General features: G+C 57.4%; 1 protein-coding gene across 4 annotated transcripts in view; it reads left to right on the forward strand.

Moving 5' to 3' along the window:
• The window catches only part of LOC144933009 (small G protein signaling modulator 2-like), a 49055-nt gene that overhangs the window by 12818 nt on the left and 18474 nt on the right, over positions 1 to 17763 (forward strand). The window contains exons 3-10 of one of the 4 annotated variants that reach the window (XM_078857432.1): positions 3885 to 3960; positions 7205 to 7433; positions 9104 to 9271; positions 10391 to 10458; positions 10861 to 11021; positions 11490 to 11630; positions 12123 to 12247; positions 15234 to 15290. In XM_078857432.1, coding sequence (XP_078713558.1) covers positions 3885 to 3960; positions 7205 to 7433; positions 9104 to 9271; positions 10391 to 10458; positions 10861 to 11021; positions 11490 to 11630; positions 12123 to 12247; positions 15234 to 15290 — 1025 coding nt within the window. The remainder of the gene's footprint in view (positions 1 to 3884; positions 3961 to 7204; positions 7434 to 9103; positions 9272 to 10390; positions 10459 to 10860; positions 11022 to 11489; positions 11631 to 12122; positions 12248 to 15233; positions 15291 to 17763) is intronic. The other 3 variants (XM_078857434.1, XM_078857433.1, XM_078857435.1) reach the window with 3 other exon arrangements.

Genomic DNA, 17763 nt, shown 5'->3' on the forward strand with positions numbered 1-17763 from the left:
GGGGAGTCAAAGGTAGCCGGGCTCGGTTGTTCTCAGGCCACAACCACGCTCTCGTGCGCCTCAGTAAGGGGTTCGCTATCGCAGCACTTGCCCCAACAGCCGAAGCTCTCTACGGGGGATCTTTGTCTTTTGTTGTTTTATTATTTGGTTCTTTCGGTTAAGTCACGTCTAAAGATAAAATAATTAATTAAATTAAATAATTAATAATTAAATATATATTTATTATTTATTCTTTTATCTTTAGACGTGACTTAACCGAAAGAACCAAATAATAATTCCTGCAGTCACGAAAGTTCTAAAATTAAGATTTTGTTGTTTTTTGCGAGGCGGGGGAGTGAGGGTGGGTGAGATGGGAGATGAGGGTGGGATGGGAGGTGAGGGAGTGATGGGAGATGATGGAGTGATGGGAGACGATGGAGTGATGGGAGATGAGGGTGGGATGGGAGGTGAGGGAGTGATGGGAAACGATGGAGTGATGGGAGACGATGGAGTGATGGGAGATGAGGGTGGGATGGGAGGTGAGGGAGTGATGGGAGACGATGGAGTGATGGGAGACGATGGAGTGATGGGAGGTGAGGGAGCGATGGGAGACGATGGAGTGATGGGAGACGATGGAGTCATGGGAGATGAGGGAGCGATGGGAGATGAGGGAGCGATAGTTTCAGAGGCAATGAGGAGAAACGGCCGTTGTTGTGAGCAGTCACGATAACCCCCGAGCACTCCCTGGGACATCTGTACCCGCTCCCGTCTCCGTCTCTCTCTCCAGCTGTCTCTCACCTCCCGCTCTCTCTCCCTCTCTCTCCACCCCATCTCTCTTCCCTCTCTCCCCTCTCTCTCCCCCCTCTCTCCCCCCTCTCTCCCCCCCTCTCTCCCCTCTCTCACACACAATTTGCACGTGGCCGCCCACGCGAGCCTTATTGTGAAGGGAGAGTCTCACGGTGGATTACGGGGAGGCTCCTTCGGGTGAGATGGGGCGCGATGAGACGTGATGAGAGGGGGGGATGAAGACGTGATGAGAGGGGGAGTGCGGGTGGGTGGGTGGGTGGGCGCGGTGTGGGGTGGGGGTGTGATGGGAGGAGATGGAAATCAGGATTTGATGGAATTAGACGGTGGGAGTTCACGTGAGGTGGGTTGCAGTGGCCATGGTGGCGGGTTGCGATGGTGATGGAGGTGGGATACTATTTCGGGGGGGGGGGGGGGGGGATTGAAATGTCAGGGCGCGTCGTGTGGAGATGGAGCGATTAAATCGGCTCGCGTGCAGGAGCGGAATGGATCGTTGCGTCTCACGGCCGGATCGATCGTGGCTCATGATGATGATGATGCACCACGTGGACGGGACGCTGAGACAATGCAATCGGACGTGATGTGATGCGCACGAAGATGGGATGGAAATAAAGTATGGTGTGAGCGATTGGGAATGGGACAAACATGTGATGGTGGGGGGGGGGGGTATGAATAGAAATGCGATTACGATGTTGGATTGTTACGGATGTGAGATGTTACGTGATGAGTTGGTTTGGAGTGATGAGGAGTGATGGATTCACAGCCTCGAGACGAACCCAGCCGCCCATCGCTTCTCTCACCCCGCTGGTGTCTGCACGCCACACAATCCGGCGCCGTGAAATCGTAATTTAATTAACGAGATTTAGCACGATACCCGGTTCAAATATCACCGCCCCCCCCCCCCACCATTAAGACATTTGACCGATGTCCATGGCGCGATACGCAAGAGGGACTTTACTTTGACGCCCGCGTCTGCTTTGGGGGGGGGCGGTCTCCCCCCATTTTTGCTCGCCGATGGAAAAATCAAAACGCCGGCACCCCCCTCCCTCCACACACCCCTAGCCCCTCCCTCTACACCTCCCTAGCCCCTCCCTGCACACCCCGAGCCCCTCCCTCCACACACCCCTAGCCCCTCCCTCCACACCCCTAGCCCCTCCCTCTACACCCCCCTAGCCCCTCCCTGCACACACCCCTAGCCCCTCCCTCCACACACCCCTAGCCCCTCCCTCCACACCCCTAGCCCCTCCCTCTACACCCCCCTAGCCCCTCCCTGCACACCCCGAGCCCCTCCCTCCACACACCCCTAGCCCCTCCCTCCACACACCCCTAGCCCCTCCCTCCACACCCCTAGCCCCTCCCTCCACACCCCTAGCCCCTCCCTCCACACCCCTAGCCCCTCCCTCCACACCCCGAGCCCCTCCCTCCACACCCCTAGCCCCTCCCTCCACACCCCGAGCCCCTCCCTCCACACCCCCTAGCCCCTCCACACCCCAAACGGTGAACACGGCCGTGAACGAACGGGGTCAGAGGGCGGAACGCAGTCTCCGCATTGTCGGCGGCCGCCACCGTCGCCACCAAAGCCGCTCCAGCTTCACAGACGCGGGTCTCTGCAGCCTCCCCACAAACCGATGGCCACTCTGGTGGTGGTGGTGGTGGTGGTCTTCATCTTCCATAATCGTGGTTTTGTTGGGTTAGATCGCGTGAATATATAAATGTGTCGTTAAACCCGCCACCACCCGACACAGCCAACTAGTAAGGTTGTCACTTAAACAGAACGTGCCAATTCGTCACTAGTCCAGCACAGCGGTAGTGTGTTGGAGAGCCAAGCGACAGCATTCATCTTCTTTAGTAGGGCGGCTGATGTAGATGCAGAGCATCAACAACTGCGATGTCACATTGATGTGGTCAAGCTCAGATACAACCGCGTCAGGAGCAAGCGGAGTGGTCGTAGTGGATCATCGTCATCGCTGCGATGTCTCCTTCGTATTTGTGGATCGGGGCATTGCGTCGTTCCACGTCGTACGGCCTCTGTTCTGGATGAGCACAGTCGCACCACGACACCACTGGGAGAGTTTTTCAATTTGTGGCATCGCCAGGTATCCGCAGTCACTGCCGCCGTGCTTTGTGCAGTGGATGCGGTTTAGGGTGGAGATCAAACCCCAGGCATCTTCTGCGTTGGGTCTTCTGGTTAATGCGGATGGCTGTGATCGAACGCTCTGCAAATCATATCGGCGGAAGGGGAATGGGTGGGCGGTCGCGGGCTTTTTTTGTTTGGAGAATTCCAGGTTAAAGCGGAGTTACATTGTTTTACAAATTTGGCAATGTACCGGTTGAAAGTTATTCCCCCTGGTACGTTGTGATTTGTTTGTTTTAACGGTTGCTGTTACGGTCCACGCGTTTAGTAATTAACATTTGAATAGGGGCAGCTGATGGTGTATTTATATATATAGGTGTTAACATATCCCTGAATAGGAATGACTTCTTTGAACATTACATGGCAATGTAGCGGTTGACAGGGGTAGAAGGCTGCCCGTTGCGTGTGATTGATCGATCATCATTGAATGGCCGCTTTTCCAAATTCGAGGTGCTAATGGATCGGTTGCTCCCTCGTATGCCGTGCCGGCTTTCATAGGTGCTCGCTAACAGCACTTGCCCCTAAAGTCTGTTAAGGCTACACGGGGGATATTTGTCTTTGATTAGCATACCAACATTTGTCCTGGAGAAATCCGATGAGCTTTCAAGCTCTTTTCTCTTCGCTGTCCAGTAACTTGTGGCCTGAGTCCGATTCCCGGTCACGGCTAACATCAGTGGCGGGTGATATTTAGAAATGATTTGGGACTCCCCTAGGTCGACTCGGCCTAAAACGAGTACGTGGTGCGCGGTGGTGCGTTGTCACGTTGACGTCGACGCCGCCTCGTGCGCTCCTTGCTGCCTTAATCGGTGCTCGCTAACAGTCAGCAGTAGTCTGTGAGTACACGCGTGGGTTCCTGTGAGTTCACGAGTGGGTTCTTAGCAAATGCGTGCGTTGTGTGTGTGTATGTGTGTGTGTATGTATGTGTGTATGTATGTGTGTCTATGTGTGCGTGTGTATGTGTGTGTAGGTGAAGCAAATCATGGAGGAGGCGGTGACTCGGAAGTTTGTGCATGAAGACAGCAGCCACATCATCTCGCTGTGCGGTAAGGGCCCCGGGACAGCCCAAGAGGGAGACAAACGTTGTCTGCGCAAGTTGCTGCGCAAGGCCCATGGCTCAAACTCCCTCCATCCCATCCCATCGCCACGTCTTCACCTCGCAGCGTCGCGACTCCGTCGTGCGTGCTGGGTGGCTCGGGTTCACAGCGCTTAATCACCTCCTTACTCATGAAGGTAGTGACTTCGTTCGTGTTCTTGTAGCCCACGTGTCTCCCCGTGGCCCTCGTGTCTCTGTATTTCTCATGAGTCCGTGGTGTGAATGCCAAAACAACCTCCCCCCCCCATACCCCCCATGTGGCCGCGGTGACCCCCAAGGCACTCCCCCCCTCAGTCGGCGGCGAAGCGTGCGAGCCAGCGGTTGATGCGTCACCGACATCTATTCGCGACGCCGTGATTCACCGCGGTATTTATAACCGTGGCCTCCCCCCCCCTACATACACCACTCCATCCCGACGTCGGCAGTAATGAGGGCATTTCCCATCGCGGAACGGCGATCCTCTCTGCTGCCGGGGGCTCGGATACGCTGCCCGGAGTGGCTCATCTCCCTGGGGACCTGCCTGGATGATAGACTGACCTGTCATGTCTCGTGACCTGTCGGTCCAGAGTGAATTTTAAATTATAATGATGATAACCGTCAGCCCTTTGTCATCCCAAGCGATGGCGGTTGTACTTCACCCGGTCAGTGTGGATTGGGGGGAGGAGGAGGCCCAGGGCAGGCTCTGATATCACTTTCGCCACTGACGTTAGTCGTCGCCGGGAATCCAACCCGGGTCGCTGGGTTCGTAGCGCGGTGTGCTGAGCACTGCACCAACACTCCCAGCCCCGATCTACCGTCGGGAGAGCAATGTGTATTGGTATCTGTCCGTCTAGATTCTAGACAGACTTGTTTGCACATAAACATATCCCTGTAGAAATCTGAACGTCTGGTAGACCAACCTTAAACCAGTAGTTTGATGGAACTGATTTGCAGTGGTGGATAAGTACAAATTAAAATCACTCACCACCGCGTGTCATTAACTCTGCCTAACAACAGAAAACTATACAAAAAATTGACGTTTCTGGCATTGGGCTTTCTTCAGTGTGTTGTTCGTACTGAACAACACGCGGTACAACCCGACAGCAGACGGCGAGAACTCTTGAGAGAGAACTCGCTTTGTCTGTCTGCCCTGAGCAGCCCACACCAAATATCTCACACGTGTCGGTCCCAGCCGAGGTTCCACGGGGCCGATAGCCACGTGGCACCAAGCGGCACCAACGTGTACTCGTCTGGCTCACGGAGTCAGCGGTCTGTCTCTGTGTGTGCGCACAACACGGGCGTAGAGAGGTTACTGTGCTCCCGTTCGCTTTGTCCCTCGTCGTTGTATTAATCACTGTCGGTACGATACAACCGGTGTCTCCGAATGTACGTGTATATATAGCGTCCAAATTAGACGGAGTCAATTCTTAAAAAAAAAATTCTTGAAATAAAAACTAATCCTGAGCAGAACGCGTTTTTAATTTGTTGCGCTCGGCGCCGCGACAAAGCGAATTCCCCGTGAAATTTATTTACATTTTTTTGACAACGCGCGCCCCTCCACGCGCGTCGTCAGCTGAGCTGTCGACACCGAGCCGAGAGTCGCCGCCGACTTTGTGGTGCAGCGGCACGCGCGCGATGCCCTTTGGCCTTTAAATCCAATAACGCGAGCCGGCTTGTCGTGGAGCATTCTCCGGAATTTGCGGAGAGGTTCGCTTTTAAATTTAAATTAAACTACGAAAAAACAAACAAATCCCCGCCAACCAAACACCGCGTCCGTCTCTCGCGACACACGATCCCGCGGTGTCCTGCCCCCAGGGCCGGATTAAGATTGTGTAGGCCCCTGGTACTACAGGTACTGTGAGGCCCCCAGTAATATTTTCAATAGGAAAACAAAGTTAAAGAAAAATACATATATATTTTTTTACAAGGCTAACAACAAATAAAATTCAGCATTCACAAGTGAAATAACTTTTCACTTCATCTCTGGAGGCCCCTGGGCTGCAGCCCCTAAAGCCCCCACGCCTTGATCTGGCCCTGCCTGCCCCCCCCTCCAGCACCGCACTCCGACCCACTCGCCTCCCCGTGCCGATTTCACATTCACCGCGCTGCGTCTCCAAACCCTTCTCACGACGCAGCGGCGGTGGCGGCGGTGGCGGCGGGACGAACACTGCCACTCCCCTGGTCGCGCGGAGTCATCGCGAGCCAGCGCGTGCACTCTCGTGCGTGCTCTCTACTGTATATATATACTTCTTATAGAGATAGGCGGAGTTTGGGGACTCCGTTTTTCTCGCTCAGATATTTCCCCGTGTCGCTCGCGTGGCTGCGAGCGCGCCCAGTTTAAATCCACACTCCAGAGCCCCTCCTGCCCCCCCCCTCGCCCCTTGTCTCTGGTGCGCTGGAGTCTCCGTTTGATTTGAGGCCACTCCGTGTGGTTTTGTGACTTCGTGTCTGTAAGCATGGCCGAGTTTGCTGCATATACAGTCGATATGAAAATGTCTTATGTGAGAAAAAAAACCACGGACCATATCGTGAACCACTGTGGAAGTCTGCGCTCCTTCAGCGAAGGAGGAGCTGGAGCCCTCTCGTCGTGCCGAGCAGCAGCAGCAGCAGATGTTGACGTTGGCATCGAGCTCTTGAGCACACTGCTGCTGCTGCCATCATGACATTTCTTAGGAAATGTCCCACCAAATGGTGCTGTTGGGTTTGAATATCACATCCATTTTGAAAGCTGCTTTAACGCTTTGTGTGTGGTCGGTCACTGTTGATATTCTCTGTTATTTGACGTCTCCTCCGCATTATGATGATGATTATTTGATGTGAGCGGTCGTTCCTGTGCAGCGTCTGGAGATGCTGCTGGTGTCACGTCGCTTTACCGATATAAATCTCTCGTGACCCTTGGAGGCACGGTCACCGTAGAAGCGGGACCCGGCCTTACATTTTGGATGGCCGAGGTCGCGTCGCCACCAGCGGGTTTGTTGTTTTACTTTGGCGGGCGACGTGGGAACGTCGACCGCGGTGCGGGCACGGCGTCGCGCAGATCCAACGTCAGCGATTCTCACGCGCACAAATCCGTGCGCATCTCGCGATCACCGCAATCGATTTTAAATCGACGAACCGGCCGCCCCCCTTTGGTTTACGCCCCGTGTGCCCCCCCCTCCCCGCCCCCGGCCCCTTGACCCCTTAACCCGTGCGCCCCCCCTCCTCGCGACGCCCAGGCGCGGTGGAGGGCTGCCTCCTGCACGGCTTGCGCCGCCGCGCCGCTGGCTTCCTGCGCAGCGACAAGACGGCGGCGCTCTTCACCAAGCTGGGCAAGGTCTTCCCGCCGGCGGCCGAACTGTGCCGCAAGGTGCACGAGGTGGAGTCGCGAAACGACAGGTGCGGGTGCGGCATCGCAGCCACGGGTGCGACGTGGGTACCGGCTGTCCTGTGGGTACTGGTAACCAGGTGGGCACCCCTTCCCAGCCATCACGGTGGGCTATGCGAGCAAGGTGTCCCGCGGTTATGCCGGCTGTCCCCGTAGGCCTAGCGGCCGTCACCGTGGGTACCGGTAACCAGGTGGGCGCCCTCTCCCAGCCGTCGTGATGGGCGCGTGAGTTGCCGTGTGCCTTCGCTCCGGCTTTGCCAGCCGCCGTTCTCGATGGGCCTCCTTCGAGAATAATGGATATAAGCACACCTTGTTGAAGCACCGTTCTGATTTAAGCAACACGTGCTTAGTGTACAGTGGTGGCGGGAAGGCAACGGACAACTTCTGATACAAGCACACTCGGGATATAATCACACCTGGCCCTGCTCTCGAGCGGTGTGCTCATATCCAGATTCAACCGTAACGAAAATGATCGTGTACAAGTACTTTGTTTGCCGTGGAAAGCCTCACTGAGTCTCAACACCCTTCTTTCAGGAGGGGGCCCTGGGGGTTCACGTGACGCTTGCTGTGAAGGTTCATGTGATGCTGTGAGGGTCACGTGACACTCGCTGTGAAGGTTCATGTGACGCTGTGAGGGTCACGTGATACTCGCTGTGAGGGTCACGTGACACTTGCTGTGAGGGTTCACGTGACATTTGCTGTGAGGGTTCACGTGACGCTGTGAGGGTCACGTGACACTCGCTGTGAGGGTCACGTGACACTTGCTGTGAGGGTTCACGTGACACTTGCTGTGAGGGTTCACATGACGCTGTGGGGGTTCACGTGACACTTGCTGTTAGGGTTCACGTGACGCTGTTTGCTGTGAGGGTTCACATGACACTTGCTGTGAGGGTTCACGTGCTGCTTGCTGTGGGGGTTCACGTGACACTCGCTGTGAGGGTTCACGTGACGCTGCTTGCTGTGCTGCTTGGCCACCTCGCAGCCCGGCGGGGCCGTGAGTTTGTGAGCCGTGAAGTTGCGGCCTCTTGGGGCCTTACCCCCGCACCTCCGCTGAGCACGGTTGGCTACGTACGGTGCGAAAGAAGTTCAACGTGCATCCCACCACCGCAAAGCGTCTCTGGGCCACACTAGGCCGGTACTATAGGGGGCATTTCTTGCGGTTGTGGAAATGAAGCGAGCTTCTTTGAAACGTGACGCTGCCCCCCGCCACACGATGAGGAAATAGTCGCCCCCCCCTAACCCCTTTCTCTGCGTGACCCGCTAACCCTTTCCTCCAAAGCAGGGGTGGGGAACGTCCGGCCTGCGGGCCGTACGAGGTCCGCAAAATCATTTGGTGTGGCCCTGCCAAGGCAACCGCAGGCGGGACTCGAAATTCAATACATCTCGGAGCAAACCTGGAAAAGCAGTTGCGAGTAGCAACATCGTCAACACCAGCTACCATCATCACACGCCTCACCAAAGAGAAGCGGTTCCAGCCATCAAATTAGGGGCGAGTTAATTAAACGTTTGACCAAATATAACAGGCTAATTTTGAAGTTGATAATGTTGTATGGCCCGCGAATCATGTTATAAATATTCAAATGGCCCTTGGCAGAAAAAAGCTTCCCCACCCCTGCTCCAAAGCCCCGTCAGGGACGCCAGAAGGGTGCCAGTCGACCGCCCCCCCCCACACCCCCCCCCATCGTTTCGTCTTCCGCTCGTCTAAGCGCGCGCCGCCCGCGTGCTTGCGTGCCCACGTGAACGTGCGCAGGAGAGGCCACCAGTCCCTGAGCCAGGACAGCTCGAAGAAGGGAGGGGGGCTCGGCAAGGGCGGCGGGGGGGGCCTCTCCCCGACGACGCTGAAGCACGTGTGGGTGCGCACGGCGCTGTTCGAGCGCGTGCTGGACAAGATCGCGCAGTACCTGGTGGACAACGCGTGGTGAGACCCGCTCGGGTGGAGGGGTGGAGGGGAGAGATCATCGTCATTGACGAATAAGAGGATCCATACTATTTGGTTCTTTCGGTAAAGTCGCGTAGTTAGACTTTTTATTTATTTCTAAGAGTATGGATTCCTGCAGTCACGAAAGCTTCAAATCAAGATTGAATGAGAGGATCGGTTGTTTTTTGTGTGACCGCTGTCCACATTTAGAATCAACATCCACGTGTTTTGAGTGTTTGGCTGCTATAGGATTTCCACGTGGTGATGATGATGATGATAAGCCACTTCGTTGGGCCATCACTTGTGATAGCCTGGTCGCTTCTGAAAAAAAGCCACGAAAAAAAATCGTCCAATCATTTCGTTTAATTGCTGTGGTGATCCCACTGCGCTATTAACCTGCCCACGTGAGTTGGAATCTCGGCCACCGCTACTCTCGGTGGAAAGCGATGTCTGAACAGGACTTCCAGCTCTGCACGTACCATCAACTCACCATAGCACAGTCCCCTATTATCATAGCTCAGTGGGCCCTGCCTGGCAAAATAAAACACTTTATTTTATTTTATAGTTTTAGTTGAAATTGACCGCGATTCAATTCCACGGAGATCTCTTTGCGCATCCCCCGCCCGTGGCGCCGTCTGCGTCGCGAGGCTCTGGGCGGAGCGAACGACCGCCGCGTTTGTGGACTCCGCTCCTTTTATTACAAAAATCCCACCCCGCTCATTTGTCAGCAGCTCGGTTAATTATCCGGCCGTGCCGTGTCACTTCATCGGTTATTCTTGAAATGGGGGGGGGGGGGAGAAATAATAAGGCAATTATGAAATCGATTTTCACTCTTTAGCCTCCGGCTGCCGCTAGTGACCCATCGCCAGTCCTCACGGGACCCCTCACCCGAACCGCTTCCTAACCGCGTTAAATCTCGCACTCTCTCAATCTCACTTTCGCTCTCTCTCTCTCTTGCTCTCCCATGCTCTCGCACTCTCTCAATCTCACTTTCGCTCGCTCTCTCGCTCTCTCTTTTTCTCTGGCCCCTCTTTCTCACCATCCCTCTCTTCCCCCCCCCCTTGCGCTCTCTCCCCGTTCTCCCTGACTGCGCCGTGACCGCTGTGCGTGAACCCACAGCAAGTACTACGAGAAGGAGGCGCTGCTCATGGACCCTGTTGACGGAGCCATCCTTGCCTCGCTGCTCGGTGACGCACACGCACATGCACACACGCACATGCACACACGCACGCACGCACACACGCACAAGTACGAGAGCACACACGCGCGCAACGGGCCCTCACGTTTGTACGCTTATCGCGTGTGCAAGCCCGTGCACAAATGCACACGTGTTGTGCGTGTTAGTTTGTTGTCCTTCCCCCCCCCCCCGCACCTCCGATTAGCACGGCCGGCTACGTACGGTGCGAAAGAAGTTCGTCGCTCGTGCACGCACGGCCGCCGACGAAATCCCACCCTCCTCCTCCTCCTCGCGTTTTTGGGCGCCGTGTAAATTCGAGCCTCGATCGATCGTCGTTCCGCGACGTGACGGCACCGCCTGGACCCGCCCGTGTCGTCCCCTCCCCCCCCCACCCCACCCCCCACCTGCGCAGTGGGGCCGTGCGCGCTCGAGTACACCAAGATGAAGACCGCCGACCACTTCTGGACGGACCCGTCGGCCGACGAGCTCGTGCAGAGGCACCGCATCCACAGCGGGCACAGCCGCGCCGAGTCGCCCTCCAAGCGCCCGGCGCTCAACATCAGCCTCACCGAGGTGAGGGCGCCGCCACCGCCCCCCTCGCCCCCCTCGCACCGACCCCCCCCCCGCCCCCCCCCCACACCGACCTCCCCGCGCCAGCCCGGCACCGGGCGTCGTGGTGAAGAGGGAGACGCGGAGGGGAGGGGTGACCACGGGGATTGGAAGTGCAGCAATGGATCCTTGAATCTATCGGTGCGGCCGTGATGACCTCTTTAATGCTTTCCCAGCCACCCCAGTGTGCTGACCTTAATGGGGGGGGGGCATGCAGAGTGGACATCCGTGAAGAGCTTCGTAGCTCATCGGATTCCTCCAGGATGAATAAAACATCCTGGCTCTGGCGCACTGTCAGAGATCAGCTGCAGCACCACGGTGGCTATCCACACGCGTGCGCTGCGTGTGTGCGCTGCGTGTGTGCGCTGCGTGCGTGCGTTCACCGCACTCCCCACCCCCACCCCGCGTTTCACGCCCCCCCCCCCCCCGCAGCAAATCCGCAAGCGGCACTCGAGCGGCAGCGTGTCGGACGAGCGCGCCACGCTGCTGTCGGCGCGGGACTACGTCGAGTCGCTCCACCAGAACTCGCGCGCGACCCTCCTCTACGGCAAGAACAACGTCCTCGTGCAGCCCGTACGTGCGGGGGCGGGGGGCAGCGCAGGGTTGAGGGGGGGGAAACAAAGGCAAAGATCCCCCATATAGCCTGCAATAGACTGTTGGGGCAAGTGCTGTTAGCGAGAAGCCGGAACGCTTGCCTGGGTGTGCCAATACACACACACACGCACCCACACACACACGCACCCACACACACACGCACCCATACACACGCACCCACACACACGCACCCATACACACACGCACCCATACACACGCACCCATACACACGCACCCATACACACGCACCCTCACACACGCACGCACGTGCTTCCGCGTATCCGGAGTGCGGTGACGGCGGTGAAGTGTTCGCGATGCTGACACGCGTGATGGCGGCGACGTCGCCAGCAGAGGTGACGTTTCGGCGGCGTCGGTGTAGACGAGCGAGCGCTCCGGTAGCGCTCCGGTGACGAACGGTGGAGACGTCGGTAGCGGTGGATGTTGCCGGTGCTGTGCCGTGGCGGTGTGCAGAAGGAGGACACCGAGGTGATCCCGGGCTACCTGTCCCTTCACCAAACGGCGGAGAACCTCACCCTCAAGTGGACGCCCAACCAGCTGATGAACGGCTCGCTGGGAGACGGGGAGCTCGAAAAGAGGTGAGGAGCCGAGTTCTGCCCTTCCCTTCCCGTCTCGCAAACATCTCCTGTCCCTACGATAAAGGTTTCTGGGTGAGATCGCGTAAGTATGAATGCGTCGTAACCCTCCACCACCCGACACGGCCAGCGAGTAAGGGATTGGTCGTGAAAGCCGACGTGGTGAACTGAATCCTATCCCCCCACCGCCCACTGCCCCATCAACGTCCCGTTGCACGCACAATGCCCGGCTCTGGGCGGTCGTCGCCTTACTCCGAGTCATCCGCTCCCCGTGTGGTTCTCCCACGCGCATCCGCGCCGTCGCAGATGAAGCCTCCGTTGGTTTCGGCTCTGAAAAAAGGTCAAAATAAAATTTTAAAAAATTGCGGTCTCGCTCCAACGAGGGGGACGTGCCCTTTGACCTGCGATGCCTGAGTCATTCCGTCTGCCTGAGTCATTCCCTCTGCCTGAGTCATTCCTTCTGCCTGAGTCATTCTGTCTGCCTGAGTCATTCCTTCTGCCTGAGTCATTCCGTCTGCCTGAGTCATTCCTTCTGCCTGAGTCATTCCCTCTGCCTGAGTCATTCCTTCTGCCTGAGTCATTCCCTCTGCCTGAGTCATTCCTTCTGCCTGAGTCATTCCGTCAGCCTGAGTCATTCCGTCTGCCTGAGTCATTCCTTCTGCCTGAGTCCTTCCTTCTGCCTGAGTCATTCCGTCAGCCTGAGTCATTCCGTCTGCCTGAGTCATTCCTTCTGCCTGAGTCATTCCTTCTGCCTGAGTCATTCCTTTTGCCTGAGTCATTCCCTCTGCCTGAGTCATTCCTTCTGCCTGAGTCATTCCTTCTGCCTGAGTCATTCCTTCTGCCTGAGTCATTCCGTCAGCCTGAGTCATTCCGTCTGCCTGAGTCATTCCTTCTGCCTGAGTCATTCCTTTTGCCTGAGTCATTCCCTCTGTCTGAGTCATTCCTTCTGCCTGAGTCATTCCGTCTGCCTGAGTCATTCCTTCTGCCTGAGTCATTCCCTCTGCCTGAGTCCTGAGTCATTCCCTCTGCCTGAGTCATTCCTTCTGCCTGAGTCATTCCGTCTGCCTGAGTCATTCCCTTTGCCAGAGTCATTACCTCTGCCTGAGTCATTCCATCTGCCTGAGTCATTCCCTCTGCCTGAGTCATTCCTTCTGCCTGAGTCATTCCTTCTGCCTGAGTCATTCCTTTTGCCTGAGTCATTCCCTCTGCCTGAGTCATTCCTTCTGCCTGAGTCATTCCGTCTGCCTGAGTCATTCCTTCTGCCTGAGTCATTCCCTCTGTCTGAGTCATTCCGTCTGCCTGAGTCATTCCGTCTGCCTGAGTCATTCCCTTTGCCAGAGTCATTACCTCTGCCCGAGTCATTCTCTCTGCCCGAGTCATTCGTTCTGCCTGAGTCATTCCGTCTGCCTGAGTCATTCCCTCTGCCTGAGTCATTCCTTCAGCCTGAGTTATTCCATCTGCCTGAGCCATTCCGTCTGCCTGAGTCATTCCATCTGCCTGAGCCATTCCGTCTGCCTGAGTCATTCCTTCTGCCTGAGTCATTCCCTCTGCCTGAGTCATTCCCTCTGCCTGAGTCATTCCTTCTGCCTGAGTCATTCCCTCTGCCTGAGTCATTCCCTCTGCCTGAGTCATTCCCTCTGCCTGAGTAATTCCCTCTGCCTGAGTAATTCCCTCTGCCTGAGTCATTCTGTTTGCCTGAGTCATTCACAGCCCCCTCCCCCCGCCCCGAGGTCGACAGGGCGAGCGGGCGACTGGCGGCAAGAGACCTCTCGCCACCCATCTCTCTTGTGGCTGAGTAACGGAGCCCGAGGCGACCCGTCGCCTGGTGGCGCGAATTGGCACGGAGGAGTGCTGGCACGGAGGGGGAGGGCCGCCCATCCCTCCCTCCCTCCCTTTCATCCCTCCCACCCTCCCTCCTTCCCTTTCTCCGTCCCTTTCATCCCGGCTCATGCAGTCTCTCCGGTACCTACTCTTTGGTTTTTTCGGTAAAGTCACGTAGGTAAAAAATGTTAAATAAATGTAACCTACGTGCCTTCACCGAAAAACCAAAGAGTATGAATCCTTGCAGTCACGAAAACTTCAAATCTAGAACTCTCCGGTACCGTTCCCGGAAATCAGCCGCCGTGTCGCGCACCGCACTCTGCCCGAATGGCCTCGCCGGCCGATCGAAGCGGGGATTTTTTTCAAGTTGAGCCGAGCGTGGAAGTAGCCCGGCTCCAGGAGCGCCTCGCCGTGCGCTCGTCCCGTGGTCCGCTCCGAAGCTGACGGCCGGCCGGCCCCTCGGGCGGTCGTTCCGTGGCCGTGTCTGCTGGGTGACATTGTGATGCACGACCGCTCGCTGCTGGAGGGGGATGAGAGAGCGGGAGGGGGGTGGCGTGAGGGACGGAGACAAAGTGGTGGGGGGGTGGGGGAGTCCCTGGGGCGTGAGAGTGGAGGAGAGGTGTGTGTGTGTGCGCAGCAGCGGCGGCGGCGACGTAGCGGTGAGCGCACTGCGCTATGAACCTGCCGACCTGCAAGGAGCTACCAGCTACGGCTAACATCAGTGACAAACATCTAAACCTGTCCTGGGCCTCACCTGGGTTGACTCGGCCTAAAATGAGCACCTGCTGTGACCATGTAAACATCAGCACTGGTCGAGACGAAAGCGGCCGTGCGTGGTGCGATCGACACCGCCCCGTCGTGCGCCGTGCCGGCTTTAATATGCGCTCGCTAACAGCACTTGCCCATGCAGCCCGTTGCAGGCTCCACGGGGACCGGGGGATCTTTGCCTTTGTGTGGAAGCGGGCGCGTGTCTACGAGTGCGCGTGCACCCCGCGAGCGGGGGGGTCCCCTTGCCCCGTCGCCTCTCTCACCCTCTCGCTCTTCTCGCCCCCCCGCCCCCTCATGTCGTGCATGCTGCGTCGTGGCGTGCATGCCGCGTGCCGCACGCTCCGTTCCGCGCCGTGTTTTCCATCCTGCGGCGGCGGCGGCACCGCTCGTTCGCTCGCAGCCCCGCCGTGGGTCCCCCCGGGAGCGTGTCGCTGGACAAGAGCCCTTGCCAGAAACTGTGAGTACGCCAGTCTGGCCCTGACGCTCCTTCGTTGTCGGGGAGGGGGGGGGGGACGGAGGGTTTGATTTCTTCACTCGGAACGGGGCCCGGGAGGCCGCGGCCCGGCCCGCAGGGCTGACTGCGGTCCGTCGCGGCCCAAGCGTGTGGGACGCACCGACCGGGTACCAGAGGGGAATGCGTTTGACCCGGCGGAACTTTGTGTTTCGGTTACTTATCTCGAACCCGACCAATTTCAGCGATTTGCAAACCCTTCACCGCAACTGTTGAGTGGGAGAAAAATAATGTACTCTCAAAAAATTCCGTCAAGTGGTGCGATTCACTTTGAAATTGGGTTTGCGGTCGAACAATTTCAACATCGGCAGCCGACCGCTTAAGTCAGTGTTCTTCACTAATCTTTCAGAGGGTGGCCACTTTCGCCAATAAGACATCATCAGTGTGAGGGCCGCCCCATATTTGAAACACCATAGGGTTTTCACTCTTTGTGTATTGTCGGGGGCCGCACTAAAGGGCACTTGGGACCGGCAGTGGCCCACGGGCCTTGCAATGAAAGAACACTGCCTTGAATCAGTGATATTGGCAGGTGTGTACCACGTGCAGCCTACCGCCTCGAAATGGCCTACAAATCATATTTATCCATGAACGCAAGCATCTTGGCCATACTAATCGGATGCTGGAGGGGCGCTCAGCCACTTCCGTCACTACCGAGGGCCTCCCGACTCTTGATCGGCACGCGGCAACGTGCGGCTGTGCGCCGACGAAATTTAACGTCGCCACCCCAGGCCGTAGCGTTGTCGGTGACGACGATGCGCCCGTGCCCCCCCCCCCCCAACCCATGCCGTCACCCGGGATGGGGGGGGGGGCAGGACGTTGCCTCGATGGTGGCGACGAGCGTCGGCGTCAGCGTCCGTGATGGCCGTTCGCATTCCTGCTCGTGGGAATTTAATTAAGCCCCCTGCCGAAAATGGCCGCATTAACGACAAAAATGGTCGAGCGAGCGAGGAGGTAGTGTGCCCTCGCGACACGTGCCCCTGTTGCCGTGGGACCATCTTGTGAGCGCATTCACCGGATCTCCCTCGAGTTCTTGCCACCAGCCCCTCCGCTTTTCTCCCACAGTCACATAAATGCGTTTTGGAAAAAGTAATTGGGCCAAACATGACAATGATGACTCCCTTAACAAGGAATGAGTTTGTGAGGCTTTCTTGGAGTAATAAGGGACACCATCATAATCATCATCGTTTGTAAGCAGGACTTAATTCCATGAGTATACCCCATCGCCGTGGCTGTGTCTACTCGTCACGTACCCACTGCTGTCTACCAGCGGCCCGAAATAAAAAATCAGTGAGCAATGAGGCCCTGATTATTGGTTTCCAGCGCACTTCCACCCGGTAGCACAAAGGTCAACAAATTGAATAGCGATGCCTTAATGGGTGCCGGGATGACCTCAGCCTGAGTTAACGAGTTCACTGGCCTCGTTAGGGAGGGGGGGGGGGAGTTTGCGGGGACTCGGGGGCGGCTTCGCTTCCACGGACCCCCCAGGGCTCACGCTGCCGCGAGACCCCCTCCTCATCGCGCGTTCCCGTGGCCGCTCTCGTCCCCCTCCGCCCCCTCCTAGGGCTTCCCCTCGTCTCTGTGGGTTTCCTGGGACGGCCCTGGTTCGCGGGACGTTCGCTCGATCCCCCGCGGAGTAAATTTCGTGTTAATTTGACCGGCTCTTGCACGGGGCCGGGATTCCGTTTGATGCCATTTCCCCCTTCTTCACCCGCACCCCAATCCCGTGGCGGTGGGGACGCCTGCGTCAGCGGTGACCTTCAAGGGTCGGCGTTGGCGCATGCGGGTCGATGCTCGGCGGTGATGAATTTTCTACTTTACACGGCGGCGCTGGGGCCGAAGGGGGAGGGGGGGGGTGGCCGCTGCCCACGGGAGCTCGGGCCCCGTGCCGGCTCGGACTTCACCGCCGCGCTACCGGGCCGCGTGCCGCTGACCCGGCTGGCGCTGGAGTCGGGGCCACCGGCGCTCGCTCGGCTGTGATTCTTGAGTCGGGTCGAACGCGCGGCGGCCTGATTCCAGGACCGTGCTTGAGGAGGGGGGGGGAGGGTGGTGGCGAGACGAGGGTAGGTGGATCACGTAGATATCTGTGAGACTCCTAGACTCCGCTGAGCTGCGAGATGGCCAGGAGGTGGCTTTACAGAGTGCCGGTTTACTAACATACCACCGTTAGCCACCGAGGGTTGTACCCCCGTGTGTGTGCGCGTGTGTGTCGGGTTCCTCTGGAGTACTCCGATTTCCTTGAAAAGACGATAGCACCCAACATCCCAACGTAAATTATTGATCCAGGAAAGCCTCACCGAGTCCCACAACCCTTGTGTAATGAGGAGGACCACGCACTGTGTTGTTTGTGGGACTGCTCCGTCTCGTTCGGGTCACAAAGTGAACCGTCTGCTGGCTGACAATGAACTTCGTGTCTGCCTGG

This window comes from Lampetra fluviatilis, chromosome 6, assembly GCF_964198595.1.
Source record: "Lampetra fluviatilis chromosome 6, kcLamFluv1.1, whole genome shotgun sequence".
NCBI lineage: Eukaryota > Metazoa > Chordata > Hyperoartia > Petromyzontiformes > Petromyzontidae > Lampetra > Lampetra fluviatilis.